This window comes from Thunnus maccoyii, chromosome 8 (genome assembly GCF_910596095.1).
Source record: "Thunnus maccoyii chromosome 8, fThuMac1.1, whole genome shotgun sequence".
Taxonomy (NCBI): Eukaryota; Metazoa; Chordata; class Actinopteri; order Scombriformes; family Scombridae; genus Thunnus; species Thunnus maccoyii.
Genome location: NC_056540.1, coordinates 20,926,816 through 20,944,621, shown reverse-complemented (window position 1 = coordinate 20,944,621; position 17,806 = coordinate 20,926,816). Strand labels below are relative to the sequence as shown.

Sequence of the window (17,806 nt, the reverse complement as noted above, 5' to 3'; positions counted from 1 at the left end):
GGTTAGCCAATCAGAGGCAGAATAGGGGCGGGTCGTGACTTCGCCATCCTAGGAAAAGAAAATATCTCGCTAACAGTCTCACTTCCTCTTCAGAATGATGACGAAAATCTGAGATTTCATAATAAAAGCTCTCAATTACAACTATTGTCTCATCAGCTATGAAAATATGTATATATTGTATATATCAAAACGTTTTGCTCATTCATAATTCACATTAGGGATTAATCAATTCGTGGCTCGAAATGGTCTCTATTTGAAATGATTCAAACTAGCATATTTTTCCTTTGGTGCTTTTATTTCGAAATAAACATTGTACACTTTCTGCGGGGGAAGAGACATTTCACTTCCGGGCCGGAATCGATTCCTCTGTTGCTGTCGTCTTTCTGCAGTCCACTCCCCCCACTTCGTGTAACATATTTGCACAAAGTCTGGGGTTTTATCCACGACGACATTGGCGCATTTGGCCGCCGAGCAGCTGAGATGGGCTCTAAACTCACTGTCAACAGCGCCTGGAGGGCGACGAGGACGCTGTGGCTGCTCGTGCTAGTGAGCCTGTCTGTGTGCGTCTGTGTTTGCCGAGCATCCTCACCTCAGGAGGACAGTGCCATGGAGAACATCGTTACAGAGAAGAAGGCTGAGGAGAGCCACAGGCAGGACAGCGCGGACCTGCTCATTTTCATCATGCTCCTAACTCTCACTATCCTGACCATCTGGCTGTTCAAACACCGGCGCTTCAGGTTTCTGCACGAAACTGGGCTGGCGATGATTTATGGTGAGATGCTCCAGCGTGACTGAGAGACGTCATCAGTGCCATCACGACTATTTTGTAGTGCTGACTAGATTTGAAATGAATGTATGTCAGTAGAAGGCTTCATACTTCTAAACCTGGCAATAGATGAATAAGCTGTTAAGCACCAGGCTGTTGCAGGTAGATACTGTAAGGTAAAATGCTTAGTTACAGCTGTGTTAACGCCTCCTCTGCACCCTGCTTAGTCTTGTAAATGACACATAAGCAGCTAAGCATTTTAGGCAGTGGTAGGAGAAGCAGTAAAATCCTTTCCTTAAGTTTAAGTGCCAATACAGCAATGTAAAAATACTCCATTACAAGTAAAAGTACCGCATGAAAAATCCCACCTAAGTAAACGTGCCAAAGTATTAGCAGTAAAATGTAGTTAAAGTATTTGTTTAAAGTAACGAAGTAAAGTAGTGGTTTGGTCCCTCTGACTGTTATATTATTATATATGACATCATGAGATTATTAATACTAAAGCATCAGTGAGTAAGCAGCATGTTACTGTTGTAGCTGCTGGACGTGGAGCTAGTTTCAACTACTTGAAACTACTTTGCTAGTTTAGTCCAGTTGTTCCCAACCTTGGGGTCAGGCTCCTCCAAGGGGTCACCAGGTAAATCTGAGGGGTTGTGAGATAATTAATGGGAGAGGAAAGAGGAAACAACAAAGTTGTGATACACAAATCTGTTTTCAGTTCACTTCACTTCACTTTTTCTCTAATCTTAGATTTTTGTTGAAATATTGGATCATTTGAACATTTATTGAAATGAAACCATGTGAGACGTTTAGAGGGAAAAAACACTATTTGGTGGATCTGTTAACAACTCATAGACATCTGAAATGTGACCCCGACTACACACTGCTTTTTGTAAGATATCAAAAGCCAAAAAGGTTGGAAACCACTGGTTTTATCTTTAACAATGTGTTGTATTTTAAAAGATTATAAAATTATCAATTGTGTCAAATCTTCATCTGAAAAGTAACTAAAACTGTCTACTTGAGTAAATACAGTGGCATAGCAAAGCCAATCCACACTTTCACTTCCCTAAACGACATGTGGTCTGGCAAAGCCAAAAATGAATCTGCTTTAACCTGTTAAACGACGCTTTGCCAAAGATTTACCTTTTAAATGAGACCAGGGTAGTGATTATAATCAAAAGAGTTGAAGAACAGTAACCCTCTTATATTAGGTAGCCTACGTTATTTTCAGATTTTTGCCTGGTAAGAAGTGAAACAGACTTTGCTTCAAATAGGCTGCACAATAGGTGATCGACTGTTCCTCTTTTCAGTCAGACACCAACATGAACCCTTCCTACACCTGGTGGGACAGTTATTGGTCTTTGCGTCCAATTTTCAAACTGGAATGAGAAGGTGGCACTTGTCAAAATTCCCTCCAGCCAATTCTCTGAATGGAAGAGAAGCTGGTTATGAAATGAATCACATTTCATTTTATATCTACAATGACTCGTTTTAATAGTTGATAAAAAAAACCCCTACACAACCGCAGTCCACCCGCGCAGGTGTTCCACTTGGCCTTTTTCACAGTGGACATTTTGATTTTGATGTCAAAGCAGGAAAAGCGCAGCTGTAATTATTAACAATGAGGACTGCATTCCATTTAGATGTGTCAGTTCCAGCGTCCAGCTACTGTGCACGCTCACTTTTCCCGCTAGGATCAGTCAAAACGTCTGCTATGAAAAAGGCATCCGCTAAGGAAGAGTGGGCGTGTACAAGCTTGATTGACATCTCCTTCACTCTGGTTAGTTTTGTTTGTTTGGTGAGGTCACGTAATTCCCAGCGTAGCTCCACTCAACTTCATCCTGACTATAGGTCTAATCTACAAGTCTAACAGTTGCAGTTGTTTTCTAGAGTCATCATTTAAAATCTCCACGTTGTTGTACACATTCAAACAGGGCAAATTATTCTCTAATGCATTTTTACTAGACTTAAATTTCATAGCAAAAGCTGAGCTCATGACATGTAGCCTGGCTTTCCAAGGTTATGAATATACTCTCTCCCAATCCCAGACATTTAATTTCCATTTAATAATGGTACTGAAACATTTTAGGGCTCTCTGCATCACTCTGCATATCCCTTTTTACAATGTAACCTACGTACATGAATCAACTCTCCCCTCTGTATAATTTTCCTTCACTTTCCCTCTCTATCCTACCCAGGCTTACTTGTCGGCGTGGTCTTGCGCTACGGCATCCATGTTCCCAGGGATATTAGCAACGTCACAATGAGCTGCCACGTTAACGCCAGCCCCGCCACTCTGCTCGTCAACGTCAGCGGTAAATTCTATGAGTACACCCTGAAAGGGGAGATCAGCGCCAACGAGGTGAACGAGGTGCAAGACAACGAGATGCTGCGCAAGGTAAACGCCATCATGTTACTGTTTCAAGTTGGATTTTGTCAGAATTGCTTACATTTATGAATGTGTCATGATGTTTCTATATATCTTTCTATAAGTTTCATGTTATTTCTACTGCTGGTGTCGTATCAGTGAAACGTTTAAGTTTGATTTTCTGTCTTTCTTTGTGGAGATCCTTCAATTTTCCACATGAAATAGCTTTTTCATTTATAGAAGTACAGAACCAAGTTAGGGGATCTAGGAGAGCTTGATAAAGTACTTTTGGAAGAAAAAAAAAAGTCAAAAAGTGTTGAGAAAGGTTTATTACTTCAGGTTGTGTAGGTGGAAAGTGGTTCCTTCCTCAGAGATGTGTAAAAACATTACAGAAAGATTTTGATGAAAGAAAGAGAACAGTTTCCCTTGCCTGCGGGTCACTTGGAGATTTTGAAGCCATAACTATTATGCCTTGTGCTGATGTGCATTTCTGACATCTGGGACTTTAAAGTTGTCTGCTGAATAGCATTTTAATTTCATGCTATATTCTTCAGAAAGTCATACAAGCAAGCAATAAATAAATACAGTGCCACAGAGGCTGCAGTTTTTTTTTTATCTGTTTTTGTCTCTGCCTGTGTGTAGAAGCTGTTCCTTTTTCCCATCTTGTCATTTGACTTTTATCTATTGTTGACTGTCCTGGAAGCTGCCCCAAGCTGTCCCAGATGTGTCATTTATGATTAATTCATTTATTTCAGTTATCCAGTAATGCAACAGCTGAGAAGTATTATAACAATTTGTTTGAAAGCATTTTTCTTTGATTTCTTATTTTAGTGATGTAGAACTGTGATATGATACTGTTTTCTGTTTGTGACTCAGGTGACCTTTGACCCTGAAGTGTTCTTCAATATTCTCCTACCACCTATCATCTTCCATGCTGGCTACAGCTTGAAAAGGGTAAAGTAGTATTTCAGGCACTCTTTCTACTGCTTTTAACATGTTTGATTACTTTTGACAAAATGTCTTCTTTTCAGTATGAAATGCTTAAATCCATTTCATCTTTCTCATCTTTCTAAGCATTTATTGTAGATTAATGGCTTAAAATATCATCGGTATGTTCATGATTGATGTGTTTGGTGTGTTTTGTCTTTCAGAGACACTTTTTCCGTAACATGGGATCCATCCTGGCTTATGCCTTTCTGGGGACAGTGATATCTTGTTTTGTCATTGGGTAAGAATAAGACAAAGATCCACTGTTCTGATTTCACACATGCAGAAGTCAGTGTTGTTTTTGATAATATGCAAACCCACCTGCTGTTCTTCCATCAGGTTGCTGATGTACGGCTGTGTGACGCTAATGAAGAAGGTGGGACAGCTGGGCGGAGACTTCTTCTTCACGGATTGTCTGTTCTTTGGCGCCATTGTCTCTGCCACAGACCCTGGTGCGTACGCTGGTGGTCATTGTCCAGTGTTGAATTTCTTTCTCGCAGGTCATACTAAAGATCTGTATTCAATTTTTTTCTTGAAGTTGTTGAAAGCTGGTAGCACGTACATGTTTTTTCTCATAAACATGACACCATCAATTCCTAAAACATGGTTTTGTGCAATTGCATATAATATACTTATTGTGTATTGAGTATGTGAACTGTAGCACGAAAAAGGAAAAAATTTAACAAAAAGAAGTATACTTAAAAAGTCTTATACAAAGTAGCAATGCACTGATCCAACCTTTTTCTCTCCTCATACCAATTTCAATACCTCAACTCAGGGTATCTGTCAATACTATTGCTATTTTTTAATAATTTAAAAAAGGTAGTTTTTGCCTTAAGTTGACAGCAAACATGAGTAGAGAGAGGAGTCTGTGGCGAGGATCAAACTGCAGATGTTGCAGTGATGTTGTATGGTATACCTAACCAGTAGGCTATCAAATTTAAACCAAACCACCAAATTTAAAATCTTATACCTAAGAACTCATTGGAATTATTTTATTTGAAGTGATTTAATTTTCATGTAAAAAAAAAAAAAAACTGAGTCAGCAGCCCAACATGATTGAATAAATTTGACTGATAGTGAAAATACTTTTATAATGACATTGATGAAGAACTGTATTTACTCGACTGTATTTAATGTGGAACGCTTAAAGATGTCAATATCAGATTGGATCGTTTCACTGCTGGTGCAAACTGGTGACGCAACATCTCAGAAAACAGAAAAATGGTGTAAAACATTTTGAAACACATTTTTACTGCTATTTTTCAAATTTCAAATTGTTATTAGTGTTAAAAAAATTTGTAATTTGAATCATCTTCTATTACATTACATTATTGTATTGCTTTTATCCAATGCAACTTACAATGAGTGCATTCAACCTCTGTTGGGACAAGAGGTACTCTAAGAGCATCATTCTTTCCTGTTTGTATATAACAGTAAAGTATATTTACCACAATAGTGCACAATAGTGAACCTGAATATATACTTTATACTTTATACTTTTTAGTATTTAGTTTGGAAGTTGGACGCAGCCACCTCCATATCACTGAGTGAAATATATCTTTATTTGGGTCAGTCCTAACGTGGTAAAAATAGTTTATCTTTGTTTCACAGTGACAGTCCTGGCTATCTTCAACGAGCTGCAGGTAGACGTGGATCTGTATGCTTTGCTGTTTGGAGAGAGTGTGCTTAACGACGCCGTGGCCGTGGTTCTGTCCTCGTAAGTCTCACATCACAATCACACACACCGTCAGTCTGTATCGATTCATCCTGAATGTGTACAGAACTGCTAAGTTACTTGTTTTCTGGGAGAAACGGCAAAAGTGAAAGTCATGCATTTTGTATCGATGGAGCAGTGACCTTAAACTAACCTAATAACAGCTTTTCATTAACACCATGCTAAACACGAAGTGGTCCCTAAGCGAACACTCAGTTTTTCTCTCCTGCTCTACATGAGACTTTGTTATTATTTCCACAGAATTGTAAATTATAATAGCAAGCACAGTGGAGGGACCGGTCCCCGCGGAGAGACTGTGACCGACCCATTGAACGGGTGGACTAAGTAGAGCATGGCAGTGTGTGCCTTTGCAGTGCCTTGGGACAAACATGACAGATCACCGGCCATTTGTTTTTAGATAATTCATTCATTCATTATTTATTCATTTATTTTTTGCTCTTTTCACTTAACTGTTTTTGATGTTGTGAGTCAGCTAAGAGCACATTCCTGTTATCTTTTGGAATTACTGTATATACAAATGCCAAAGCAGAGGGCAGGATGCCAGAAATGCTTATAGACAAAAACGCCTGGTGATTTGTTCTGTGAGTGTGGGGGGGCTGTGAATGGAGAGGATGAATAAATCTGCTTTCAGAATCACACTTGGTTCAAATAGTGATTGAACCAAGTGTGTATGTGTGTGTGTGTGGGGTGGTGGTTGGGATATTCCAGTGTTGATACAACTTTTGACAATTTTCTTCTTTAAGAAGTGATCTTCTTTTATAAAAAAAAAAAAACTGTACTGCACATTGCATGATAGCATTGACAGAGATATTTCAGTTAAGTTATGTTGCTGCCTTTTCCTGGAACGCTGTAAACATTATCATCAGATCTAGTATCAGATTTAGTATCTCTTTATTTGGATTAAATCTTCTTAGAGGAGGAAATAGCTCTTTCGTCTCTCTTCCTTGCTTCGCTGACAAAACATGGCTTTCCTTTACTTCCACCATGACTTTAATGTCATGTAATGGTAACAACGTCCACTGTGAAACTGTAAAGTAAACAAAAACTACACCATGACATTTAGTATTTTTTACAATCTGTTATTCCACCCCTCCACAGGATTTCTTGCACAGTGTCTCTTGCAAGAAATGTTGACCTCAGAGGAGATTTTGTTGTGCATGTGCAGTATGAAGGATACATTACATGTTCTTTTCACACAGCGATAGAGTACAACAATAGAGTGCAATAGACTTTTATGCATGAGATTATGGTCACTTTGTAGGAAGTTAAATATTAACAGTGAACTATACAAATAGAGTCTGATATACTTTTGTTCCAACCGTCTGACCTCTACATTGCTCTTTAAATAATTCCTCTCGTTTACATGAGTGAGTTTTTCTTGTAGTCTTAAATGTTTCTGGAAAACACAAAGAGCTCTACTGTAACAGTGGATTATGCAGTTGCCTGATAAGTCCTCTGTTTACATGTTAGGCAGTTACATCATGCAGGATTTAACTTCAGCTTAATAAGTTGTATTATAAGCTCATGTTGAACTCCATAAATGTGTTAAGTCAGCAGTTATTTCTCTTATTGTTCGACATGTTTTACTCTCTCCACACTTTGTGTTTGCCATTAAATGTGAGGATGTGTTTGCTGTTCTATCAGGTCTATCGTAGCGTACCAGCCAGAGGGCGACAACAGTCACATCTTCGAGGTCATGGCGATGCTGAAGTCTTTTGGGATTTTCCTCGGAGTCTTCAGCGGCTCTTTTGCTCTGGGAGTGGCCACCGGAGTCGTCACAGCTCTCATATCCTTCCTGCTGTTTTATTATTTATTTAGCAAATAAGAATAACAGTTTCTTAAAGTGGTATTAATAAGAGTTAATACAATGTTAAATCCATCCACTGGAACATGTTTACAAAGCATGAACACAGTTAAATGTTTAATGAAATCTTAATTATTTACTCACTGTAAGTAATCCCAGTGTTTTAGTAATTTAACTAATGACGAGTGGTACAACCTTGTATAACAAGGCATAGACAACAGGACCTGTTAACAATATATTTCACTTGTATAATGTACACTACTACATCCCACTTGAAACATGTGACAGTATTTTGAAGTAAGGACAGCTGTTCTATTCGAAGCTGTCACTTTATCCTTGATACATAACTTTGCTTTGGAAACAAATAAAATGATCTCATTGCCATAGTAGATTTTTTTTAGATTCACTTATTTCAAGAAAAAAAATATTTTCTTTGATGTTGTGAGAATAACAGATAAAAGTTTAATACCAATTAGTTTTACACTGTCTAACCATCTTGTTAAACTCTTTGACTTTTGTCCGTACGTGACCAAGTTCACCAAGCTGAGAGATTTCCAGCTGTTGGAGACGGCTTTGTTCTTCCTCATGTCATGGAGCACCTTCCTGTTGGCTGAGGCCTGTGGCTTCACAGGTAACACACACACAGCGCACATCCACATACAAACATGGCACCAGCCAAGATAGTGACAATATACTGTAAATTAATTCGCTCCCATCCTATTGATCGAATTCAATTTTTCATATTTTTAATACAGAGAGTGAGCTTCAGCTGGAGGACATGTGGTTCACCCCTCATGTCAACTAGCATCCACACTGCTGAAATGTACTTGCCAAGCAAAAGCAAAAAAAAAATAAATGCTCTTGTGAGAATCAGATGAGCATAACTTTATTGTTGATGGATCATATGTTTAATAATCAGTTGATATTGATCCTCTGTCCTTCCTGTTTCTTCGTTGTGTGTTGCAGGTGTGGTGGCAGTGCTGTTCTGTGGCATCACTCAGGCCCACTACACCTTCAATAACCTGTCTCCTGAGTCCCAGGACAGGACCAAACAGGTCAGACATGAACTACAACACACAACTGGTTGTTCCTTTCTTTTACATTATACTTCCAAGTATTGAGTTGTGTGTGCGCTTTTATTTCGAAAGTAGAGGAAAAAGTTTTGACTCTGGCAAACAGTTTAAGTAAGAAATATTTTGAAAGTGAAAATGTCACAAAACTTAAAAAAAGCATTGTGTCAATTTACAAGCTACAGTGTGATATAATAGTAATGGTTTTGTTGGCAAAGCAAGTATGCTGTTATTTATTGTGTGCTATTTGGCTCAGCACATATTCAGTCACTTTGACTGTTGCAATGTCACAATAAAGCTCACTCCACACAAAATGAAATGAGGCCAAAAAAAAGGAAAGGGAAAAAAGGGTTTAAATCAACAAAAATGTATTTATTTGATATATAAAGGAACAAAAAGAGCGTTTATAAGTGCACTGAGATTTTAAATGTAATACAACTTTGGTTGATGTCGATGACATGTTAATTATATTTTATTTCTTGGTGAATGTAAGTATCTCTTCGTATTCCCTTCAGCTGTACATCAACCAAGCATGCTGTCATTTAAAGTAGTTTATGTTGTTTTTCTTGTGTTGCAGTTGTTTGAGCTGCTGAATTTCCTGGCAGAGAACTTCATTTTCTCCTACATGGGTCTGACCCTGTTCACCTTCCAGAACCACGTCTTCAATCCCATGTTCATCGTTGGAGCTTTTGTATCTTTTGCATATGAAACTACCTGGCGCACACAAAGCCTGATGAGCTCCTGCTTGATCATATTTTTGGCTAGTGAGGAAGCTTCACTAGCTTTGTGCTCTGTTGTCCTCTCCTTAACCTTGTTCCCACCCAGCTGGCAGTGTTCCTGGGAAGAGCTGCTAACATCTACCCGCTCTCCTTCCTTCTCAATCTGGGGCGACGCAACAAGATCAGATCTAACTTCCAGCACATGATGATGTTTGCGGGTTAGTAGTGAAGACATTTATTGTTATTTTGACACTAATCAACAGATACCACCTGATTTGTCTTATCAAGGACCTTGGATGGTTGTTTATGTGTAACTTTGTTCCCACTGTGCTCTTCAGGACTGCGAGGCGCGATGACCTTTGCCCTGTCAATCAGAGACACAGCCACATACGCCCGTCAGATGATGTTTTCCACCACACTGCTCGTGGTCTTCTTCACTGTTTGGATTTGTGGCGGTGGCACCACCCAGATGCTGTCCTGCCAGCGCATACGGTATGCCTTTCCTGCTCCTGACAGATCCAGTCCTGGGTTGAACTAGATTTGCAAACAATTAGCATTTTTTTGTGTAACACTGGTGGAGTTTAACACATCAGGACATTTCAGATGGTGTCGGGTAGATTAACTTGTTTCTAATACTTTTCTCGGATTGGCCAGACTCTCTGGTATTCATGGTATTGTCTTGTTTAACTCATTGGTACTGATATCAACTCAAGATTCATTCAAGATAACACTTGATGACACTTAATAATACACAGTACGCCCACGTTTCCTTGGAACCTCGCTGCTTAGGAACTCGTTAAACAAGGGAAACGCGCTTCACAGCACTGTTCTGCTCTGATAGTTGATGATAGCGACTCATTTACATGTGTGCTTCTTTTCCTGTTTTTTTTTTTTTAACAGAGTGGGTGTGGACTCTGACCAAGATAACTCTGTGAGTGTGGCTGTTGTGAAATACCTATTACTCTAATGTATCTGGTATATGAAGACCATGGAAAAAAACTGAAACCACATTATGTGTGTGTGTGTGTGTGTGTATACAGATGAGTATTGCTGAAGGCTCAGAGAGAAGAAGCACCAAACAAGAAAGTGCCTGGCTTTTCAGAATTTGGTACAACTTCGACCACAAGTATCCTTTGGCAACAAATTGTTTTTTTGTTGTTGTTTTTTTTAACAAGGTCATAAACTCCTAGAGGATAAAAACATGTTTTAGTTTGCTTGTGCTCACAGAAATTCTGTATTTTTAATAAGCTGTTGCCTTTTTAACTATTACAGCATATTTAACTGTATCAGCCACAGCGATTATAAGATAGATTTGATGGATTGATAGATTTGTAATTGTGTCAATGAAGACTACTAGATCAGTGCTTCCCAAACTTTTTTAGACCACAGCACCCCTTCAAAGGAAATCTTTTTTGTCATGGCACCCAACCTTCAATATAACTTGTGCCTATATGTACACAGAAGCTTATCAGTTTTAATATAATGTAAGATATTATTTTATATTAGGCTATATTCATATGAAGTTATATATGTAATATAGGCTAATATAATGATTTTGATATTTATTACTTATTTATTATGTTTTCTTTTGTTCAAAAATGTAACAAAATATAGTTAATGTAAATGTCGCCTTTTTTTTTTTTTTATGTGGTGAAACTTTATTAAAAACACACAATTGATAAACAGTGATGATTAATCTCGCAGCACCCCTGTTTCGTCTTGGGTGCCGCGGCGCCCATTTTGGGAACTACTGTACTTTGATACTGTTGTGTTATCTGTGTAACATGTGAAGTGTTGAGTTCTGTAGTTCACAGTGTGAGACAGCAGAGGGAGTGCCACGTATAGACTTGAAGACAAATGATCTCTTTTATTGGTCATGTTGTATTAAGGTCATTAAGGTTAAAGTATTTTAATAAGTTTAATTTGGGTTATTTGACCTTTTCATGTGAATAACAATAACACACTTTCAATATACTTTGTTTGCATTCATTGATATCTCTGTCTGTTGTGTCTAATGACTGTCTGTCTGTCAGTGCTTGTTTTCTACGTTAATTGTACTTGACTCGAGCCCCTCTCCAGCTACCTGAAGCCTATCCTGACTCACAGCGGCCCCCCTCTCACAGCCACACTGCCTCCCTGCTGCGGCCCCCTCGCCCGCTTCCTCACCAGCCCACAGGCCTTTGAGGTCAGACGCTGGTTCATACAGGAGCTATTTATGACAGAACTGCGTTTGTTAAGTTTTCATCCTGTGTTACTGGTTAAGAAAAAGTTATTATGATGGATAATGCAGCACAGATGTTCTATTTTGAACTCTTATTTTATTGGTAAATTGTTAGCTTCTTTCAGTGGTTATAGAGCGTTGAAGTCACATCCTCTGCTTTATTCTGCTCTGTGCAGAGTTATCTGACATCCTCCTCTTCCTCCTTACCAGAACGAGTGCCAGCTGAAGGATGACGACTCTGACCTCATCCTGACAGACGGTGATATCAGCCTGACCTACGGTGACATCACGGTCAGTACAGACGCCTCCGGTGCCCACACCAGCGGCGGTCCAGGCTTCGCTGGTGGTGCCACCTCCGAGGATTTGGACAGAGAGCTAACATATGGAGATCATGAGCTGGTGATGAGGGGCACACGTCTGGTGCTCCCCATGGATGACTCAGAGCCGCCCTTCACAGACCCCCATCACCGCTTACGGATGTGAAGATCCGTCTTTCAACGCAGACCCAGACAACCGTCCGAGTCAAACTGACCCGAGCCATTGAGCAAAAGACCAGTACCTGACTTCTCCTTCATCACTCTTCCACTTTTTTTCTCTTTTGCTCTCGCACCTTGCCTCATTCCTCTCGCTTTGTTTCCACATATTTCCTCTCAGCTACATTTTCTCACAAATCACTGTCTCTACCTCATTCTCGTTCTGCTTGTTTTCCACATCCTTCTGGCATAACTGTAATATAGTCTTATTTATTTGCAGGGTTTCTTCGGTATTCAATAGAAAGCCAGTTTCTCTTAGTTTGGCTTAAATTTGTGTGTCAGTCACCTTACTGTAGCATTACACAGGGGGTCTAGCAGCATGTGTTAGTGTGTAAATGCAAGTCAAAGTACCAACCACTAGCTAATTTGTCTATGTACAGTATATCACAAGAGTACTATAACTTTGATATGCATGCTGAGGATGCTTGTTGTTTTCTTTGTACCGGAGGTCTAGGGCTTTTGTGTTTTGGGTCTGACCTTGAATGTTGCTGCCTTCTCTCTGTGCATCACTTAGTGTGATTGGAGGCATGCTGACCCAGTGGACAAACTTTACTGTACATTTGGTTTCAATCAAGTGCCTGGGAATTGTAGTTTTAAACCTGGCAGCCTATACTGGATCAGCTCTGGGAAACAGAGCTAGTTCAGAATAGGTGGTCAGGCTGTTTTTTCTTTGTACAAAACAGAAAAAAAAATACAAAAAACAAAACAGACACCTCCGTCCATAAGGTAGCAATATACTCAGTGGGTGTTTGGGCTGTCAGTTTGTGCTATTCGCCTGTAAATAGTGTGTAACAATGTGACGCCACTGATGCAGTCAGTGCAACAAGGCAATGAAAGTCGTGGATCTCTCCCAATGACCTTTGACTGTGACATAGAGAGAGAATTTACACCTTATTTTAGACGCTGATGTCACTCGCAGCAGAATGAAGGGCTGTTGTATGAAAAACGAGATCCAAATGAGTTTTAATGGAGAAAGCTTAGTGCCATTTTTGTCCTGCATTTGACATTTTGTGAAAACCAGATGCAGACGACCTAAAAGTGTTTTGTATTCTTTTTTGCAACATAGCTTAAGTAACTTTAAGCTAAATCACGTTTGTCATACCCATTTAGCTTTTTTCTATTACAATCGTTGCATTGGTGTCGAGACTTGGATCAAATTTTCTCATGAAACATCTAAAAAAAAAAAACTAAATTTGACACTAAAGCAACTTACTACAGTGCTATTGGTAAGCACACAGTATGACATTAGTAAAAATCAGAGAATTGTTTTTCTCTGTGGCGATTTTTTTTTTTACAAAGAGAGCCGTGAAATTAGTGATTTAAATGAATGGTTGGATATGAACAGTTATTTACATTGGTACTGTGGCAGTTCATCATTAGGAGAAATGCCAGAATGGAAACAGTTGTTTATATGCTGGATGTTTTTCTCTGCTGTACACAAAAAAAGGTTCTGAATGGTGAATGGTTTGACAGCTTAACAGTAGTTCAGTAGCATTAAGATGCAAAGGAACAGTAATAAAACATGAGTCAGATAAGTTCTTACTGTTAAAAGGGTCCTGATGAAGGGATGTGTTACATTTAACTTATAGTCTTGTTTCAGTGAATCGTCGTACACTGTAGAGGCTATTTTGGTGCAAGAAGAACAGAAGGTTTTGTTGATCTCCTTTGGGGTGCAGAGTAGCAGCTGTTAATGTGGGTTTAACAGGAAATGTTGATAGGACGTCACCGTAGCAACACAGTGTTGATGTGGACAAAAGCCAGAAAACACTCCAGACATGGTGACTTAGTCGAACACAATGGTTTTGCTGTTTGCCCTCTTGGCGAGCGTAAGAATAAAAACGGCTGGATGCAAGAGGATGATTACTAACGAGTGAGAGAAATGAGACGGATAGTTTGGCTTTGTGTGTGCGTGTGTGTGTGTGTACGTGTGTCGGGGATGATACAGAGGTGGAAGGAAGAGGAGGCTTTTAGATATCGCTTCTCCTTCCACAGTTATCTTCTGCTGTGCAGGAACTTCTCATTGAAAGTATTGCCTTTTTTTTTTTTTTTTTTTTTTTTTAATCAGGCATGCCTCTTGACACCACATGATCCAGGAAATGATTTATTCTTTCCACCATTTTATACTTTTTGTTTGTGTTGTTGAGTATTTTATTTGGCAGAAGGGAAATGATGAAGTTAAAAAAAAACAAAATAAGGTGATTTATTTGCACTCCTCCATTCAGAATGTTTATCTGTCTTATTATTTTTGCTATGATGTGTGTTTTATCTAACGGCTGCTTTTATATGATTTCCTTTGTGTTGGAAAGTTGTAGAAAAATGAGCAAATTCATGTCAGTTTAATGAATGGTGAGTTAATGTTGAGTAGAAATTAAATTGTTACTTTGTAAAGAATTAATTCCTTTCATACTGTATTTGATCCATCTCATCACTTTACCATTCAGGTACTTTGTATGTTTGCAAACAAATCGCTGTTTGAATGCTGTTGCCGTGACTCCTACAGAGCATGAATCGGTCTCATTTCATCCTCCGCTGATGGTGGACTCTCTGAAGAAAAAACAACAACAACAAAAAAAAAAAAAGAAAAATATATACAAGCAGAATTGTGTGCCAATGTTCTTCAACTGACACATTAAATAATGTGAACTCTGCAAAAGCTCATAAAGGTTTTGGTATTTGCCTACTGCTCTGCCAGTATGTCTCTCTCTCTCTCTCTCTCTCTCTCTCTCTCTCTCCTTCGAATGGTGACTTGTGATAGGCTTTGATCATTGGACTCTTGTCTGAAGTAGCTGACCAAAGAGGCCTGCTGTGCTCTGTGTTTTCAGACAGTCCACTTTATCTTTATACGGCAAATTCTGTTTGTGTGAGCGTGTGTGTGTGTGTTTGTTTTTGTGTGCATTCATGCTTGCAAGTGCGTATGGATGTTTAAAGAGTATGTTTGTGTGCGCGTGTGTGAGAGAAAGAGGGAGACATTGTGTTCTCTCTTTTCCTCTGCGTTGCAGGTACTGACTGTTTACATCTGTGTAAATATACTCTCACCTGTTCATGTGCGTGCAAAGATCAATAAACAGAAGCTTGTGCTTTTGATTAAAGTCCTCTCCGTAATGGTCTCCTCATTTACCTCCTTCTCTTTATAACTGGACATCTGGGTTGCGTAAGAATGTAGCTGTCAAGCTCCAGAGATGATTCCATCCACAAGAGATATGAAACAAGATTAGTGTCAGAAGAGATTTTATTTGAGTTGCATAAATCTGAGAAGGGATTTTCTTATTATACTAAGAATAGGTTTCTCCACAGTCTTGCAATGCGGCAGGTAGTTCAAGCCTACAAGCTATTAAAAATTTGAAATATTCCAGAGGGAGGTAAAGTCAACAGAGGGGTTAACTCCAAAATTAAAAAGTGCAGAAGTTTTCAACCTGGGATGCAGGGCCACCCCTAAGGATTGCAAGATGATAAAAAGAAAAGTTAAAAAATGTATTTCTGCTGCACTAAATTGTTATTTTTTTCAGAGGTTTTTGCTTTTTTTCCCCCCTGTGGAACACCCTCTACAAGCCTTAAATTAAACAATCTCAGAATAGAAAGTCAGTCTTTGGTTATACTGGTCACAACATACGGGCAGTCACAGGTAGACACTGCCTCATTTTAAGAGGTCACTGGCTTGAAATGGCCTAAATTCGGCAGTATGTGTCATTTGTTTTTCAATCCAGTAGTCCAGACCTGTGAATGATGGTAAGTGTATACAGATCATTCCTTGTTCTCGGGTAGCGCTGGGATCAATTCTGTCTCTGAGAAACATTTTCTATTCTGAACTTAGAAAGGTCAAGCCTTCCCTAGTGTGTGATGTGAAAAGAGCTGAGTTGTTATGGCTTCTCCTTGTATGGATTTCATGAAGAAATGAAATATTTAAAAAAAAAAAACAATCTAAAGCATGATATGATATATAGTATGTGGCATTTTCTCATCCAATGAATACATGGTTTTCTTCCTAACTCAATCAACATCTTATAAAACCGTTAGGAACATCAAAAGAAATTATGACATTGATAGATGTATTAATAATTATATGCCCATCACTTCTCAATGATAAAATAAAACAAACAAACAAAAAAAATCATCTTTGACTAAAAAAGTCTAAGTGATAGTCATAAAATATGTTAAATTTCTCTCATCTATCCAACAAAAACAAAGCAGAATGATGTGAATGTGAAAGCCACACCCCACACAGCTGAGACTGATGGCACTTTACTCTCACAGGCAAGATTTGTGCCAGATATCAGGTAACATGTTCCTAATATGGGCACAACTCCCCTCAGTCAGCTCAAGAATGTCTGTATAGTGGAGTAACTGTCCAAGGAGGAAATAGTAGTTTTAAAGGGCCACTTAGCTTACACTTGAGCAGATCTCGATCTCCCTCTCTCTCTCTCTCTCAACCGAAGACTAAGGTTATATTGTATAATGGTATTGAATCAAGTAAAAAGTCCCTATTTTACTTGTCATAAGAAAAGACTCCTTCACTGGATAAAAGATTAAAGCAGATTATTTATGTTGTGTATCTGCTATATTGCATTACAAATCATTTAGTAAGAACTGTAAAGCATTTATAACGTGTGTATCTCAATTCTCTCTTGTTATCATAAAATATATATTATATAACCTGCCCTCAATGTTGCACATATAGATGGTAAAACAAATCCAGCCCAGTGTCCATGACAGAAGGAGTTATCCGCACGCCAAACATGTGGCTCTCAATAATATTGATCTCATGTCACAACAGTCTTGAGGATGTTTGTTAATCACACCAACAGAGCAGTTGTGTGTTTACAGCCATGCAATGCTTTATTGGTTACAAGTTTATAGCTCAAAAGAGGAACTTGGTGAAGAAATGTTAACTGAAACAGCAATCACTTACCATCCATTGCAGGTAAAAAATATATAAGTTATATTTTGGCCTGTTTGAGTGACCCAGACATCCTTAAACACAACACATATGACCTCATGACCTAAAAACATTCCTTCATCCTTCAAGCTCTCCTTGGTTTAGAGTTAGATGTGTATCTGTCGGTGGATAAATGGTGGATTACGACAATCATTTCAGCCCCAGTGACACAGTTGAAATAAATGCTGACATCTGTATTACATAATCGAAACACCTTATGGGCATTTCATCATCGATTTGTTATTGTGGAGGGTCAACTCTGAGAGTTAAGCTTACAGGCTGCATGTATTTACTTTGGATTAAGAATGAGTCATCTTGATGTTATTCCTCTATTCATTACCAAAGAAGGAGACGACTGAGACCAATTCAGAAGTAGGACAAAAGTGTGTCGAGTTAACAAATGAGTCAATTTTTTTTGTGAACAGCAGAAAAGCTGAAATGTTGCGTGGATAATTAATATCATAAGTGGAAATCCCTGCACGGCAGACTTGCCTCTTGAACAAAAGGTAATTGTTAAGTCTGAGCGCTCGTTGATGCAGAAAAGTTATGACTTTATTTTCTTCATGATCCCATTTGCCTCCGTTGCAGGGCCAATGAGAGTTTTACTAAGAGAGCTTGTAAATTCCTGGTTGAGGTCATTGTTTATGAGAGCTTACAGAGGTTT

General features: G+C 38.8%; 1 protein-coding gene across 1 annotated transcript; it reads left to right on the top strand.

Annotated features, from left to right (window-relative positions):
• The first annotated feature begins 315 nt into the window (after nt 1–315).
• Nucleotides 316–15,301, top strand: slc9a6a (solute carrier family 9 member A6a). The gene is made up of 16 exons (XM_042419443.1): nt 316–772; nt 2,968–3,167; nt 4,014–4,091; nt 4,289–4,365; nt 4,464–4,576; nt 5,739–5,844; nt 7,507–7,648; nt 8,192–8,297; nt 8,633–8,721; nt 9,314–9,427; nt 9,562–9,673; nt 9,794–9,947; nt 10,356–10,386; nt 10,496–10,581; nt 11,535–11,640; nt 11,887–15,301. Exons 1-16 carry the CDS (start codon nt 481–483, stop codon nt 12,157–12,159), a joined length of 2,079 nt encoding a protein of 692 aa, XP_042275377.1. The 5' UTR covers nt 316–480; the 3' UTR covers nt 12,160–15,301.
• The last annotated feature ends 2,505 nt before the right edge of the window (nt 15,302–17,806 follow it).

What these genes read in the sequence shown, in the direction of transcription:
- slc9a6a (XM_042419443.1), top strand. Translation starts at nt 481, where the DNA reads ATGGGCTCTAAACTCACTGTCAACAGCGCCTGGAGGGCGACGAGGACG. An exon ending in TGGGCTGGCGATGATTTATG is followed by an intron (nt 773 to 2,967) that starts GTGAGATGCTCC and finishes TATCCTACCCAG; the next exon opens with GCTTACTTGTCGGCGTGGTC. An exon ending in GCACATGATGATGTTTGCGG is followed by an intron (nt 9,674 to 9,793) that starts GTTAGTAGTGAA and finishes TGTGCTCTTCAG; the next exon opens with GACTGCGAGGCGCGATGACC.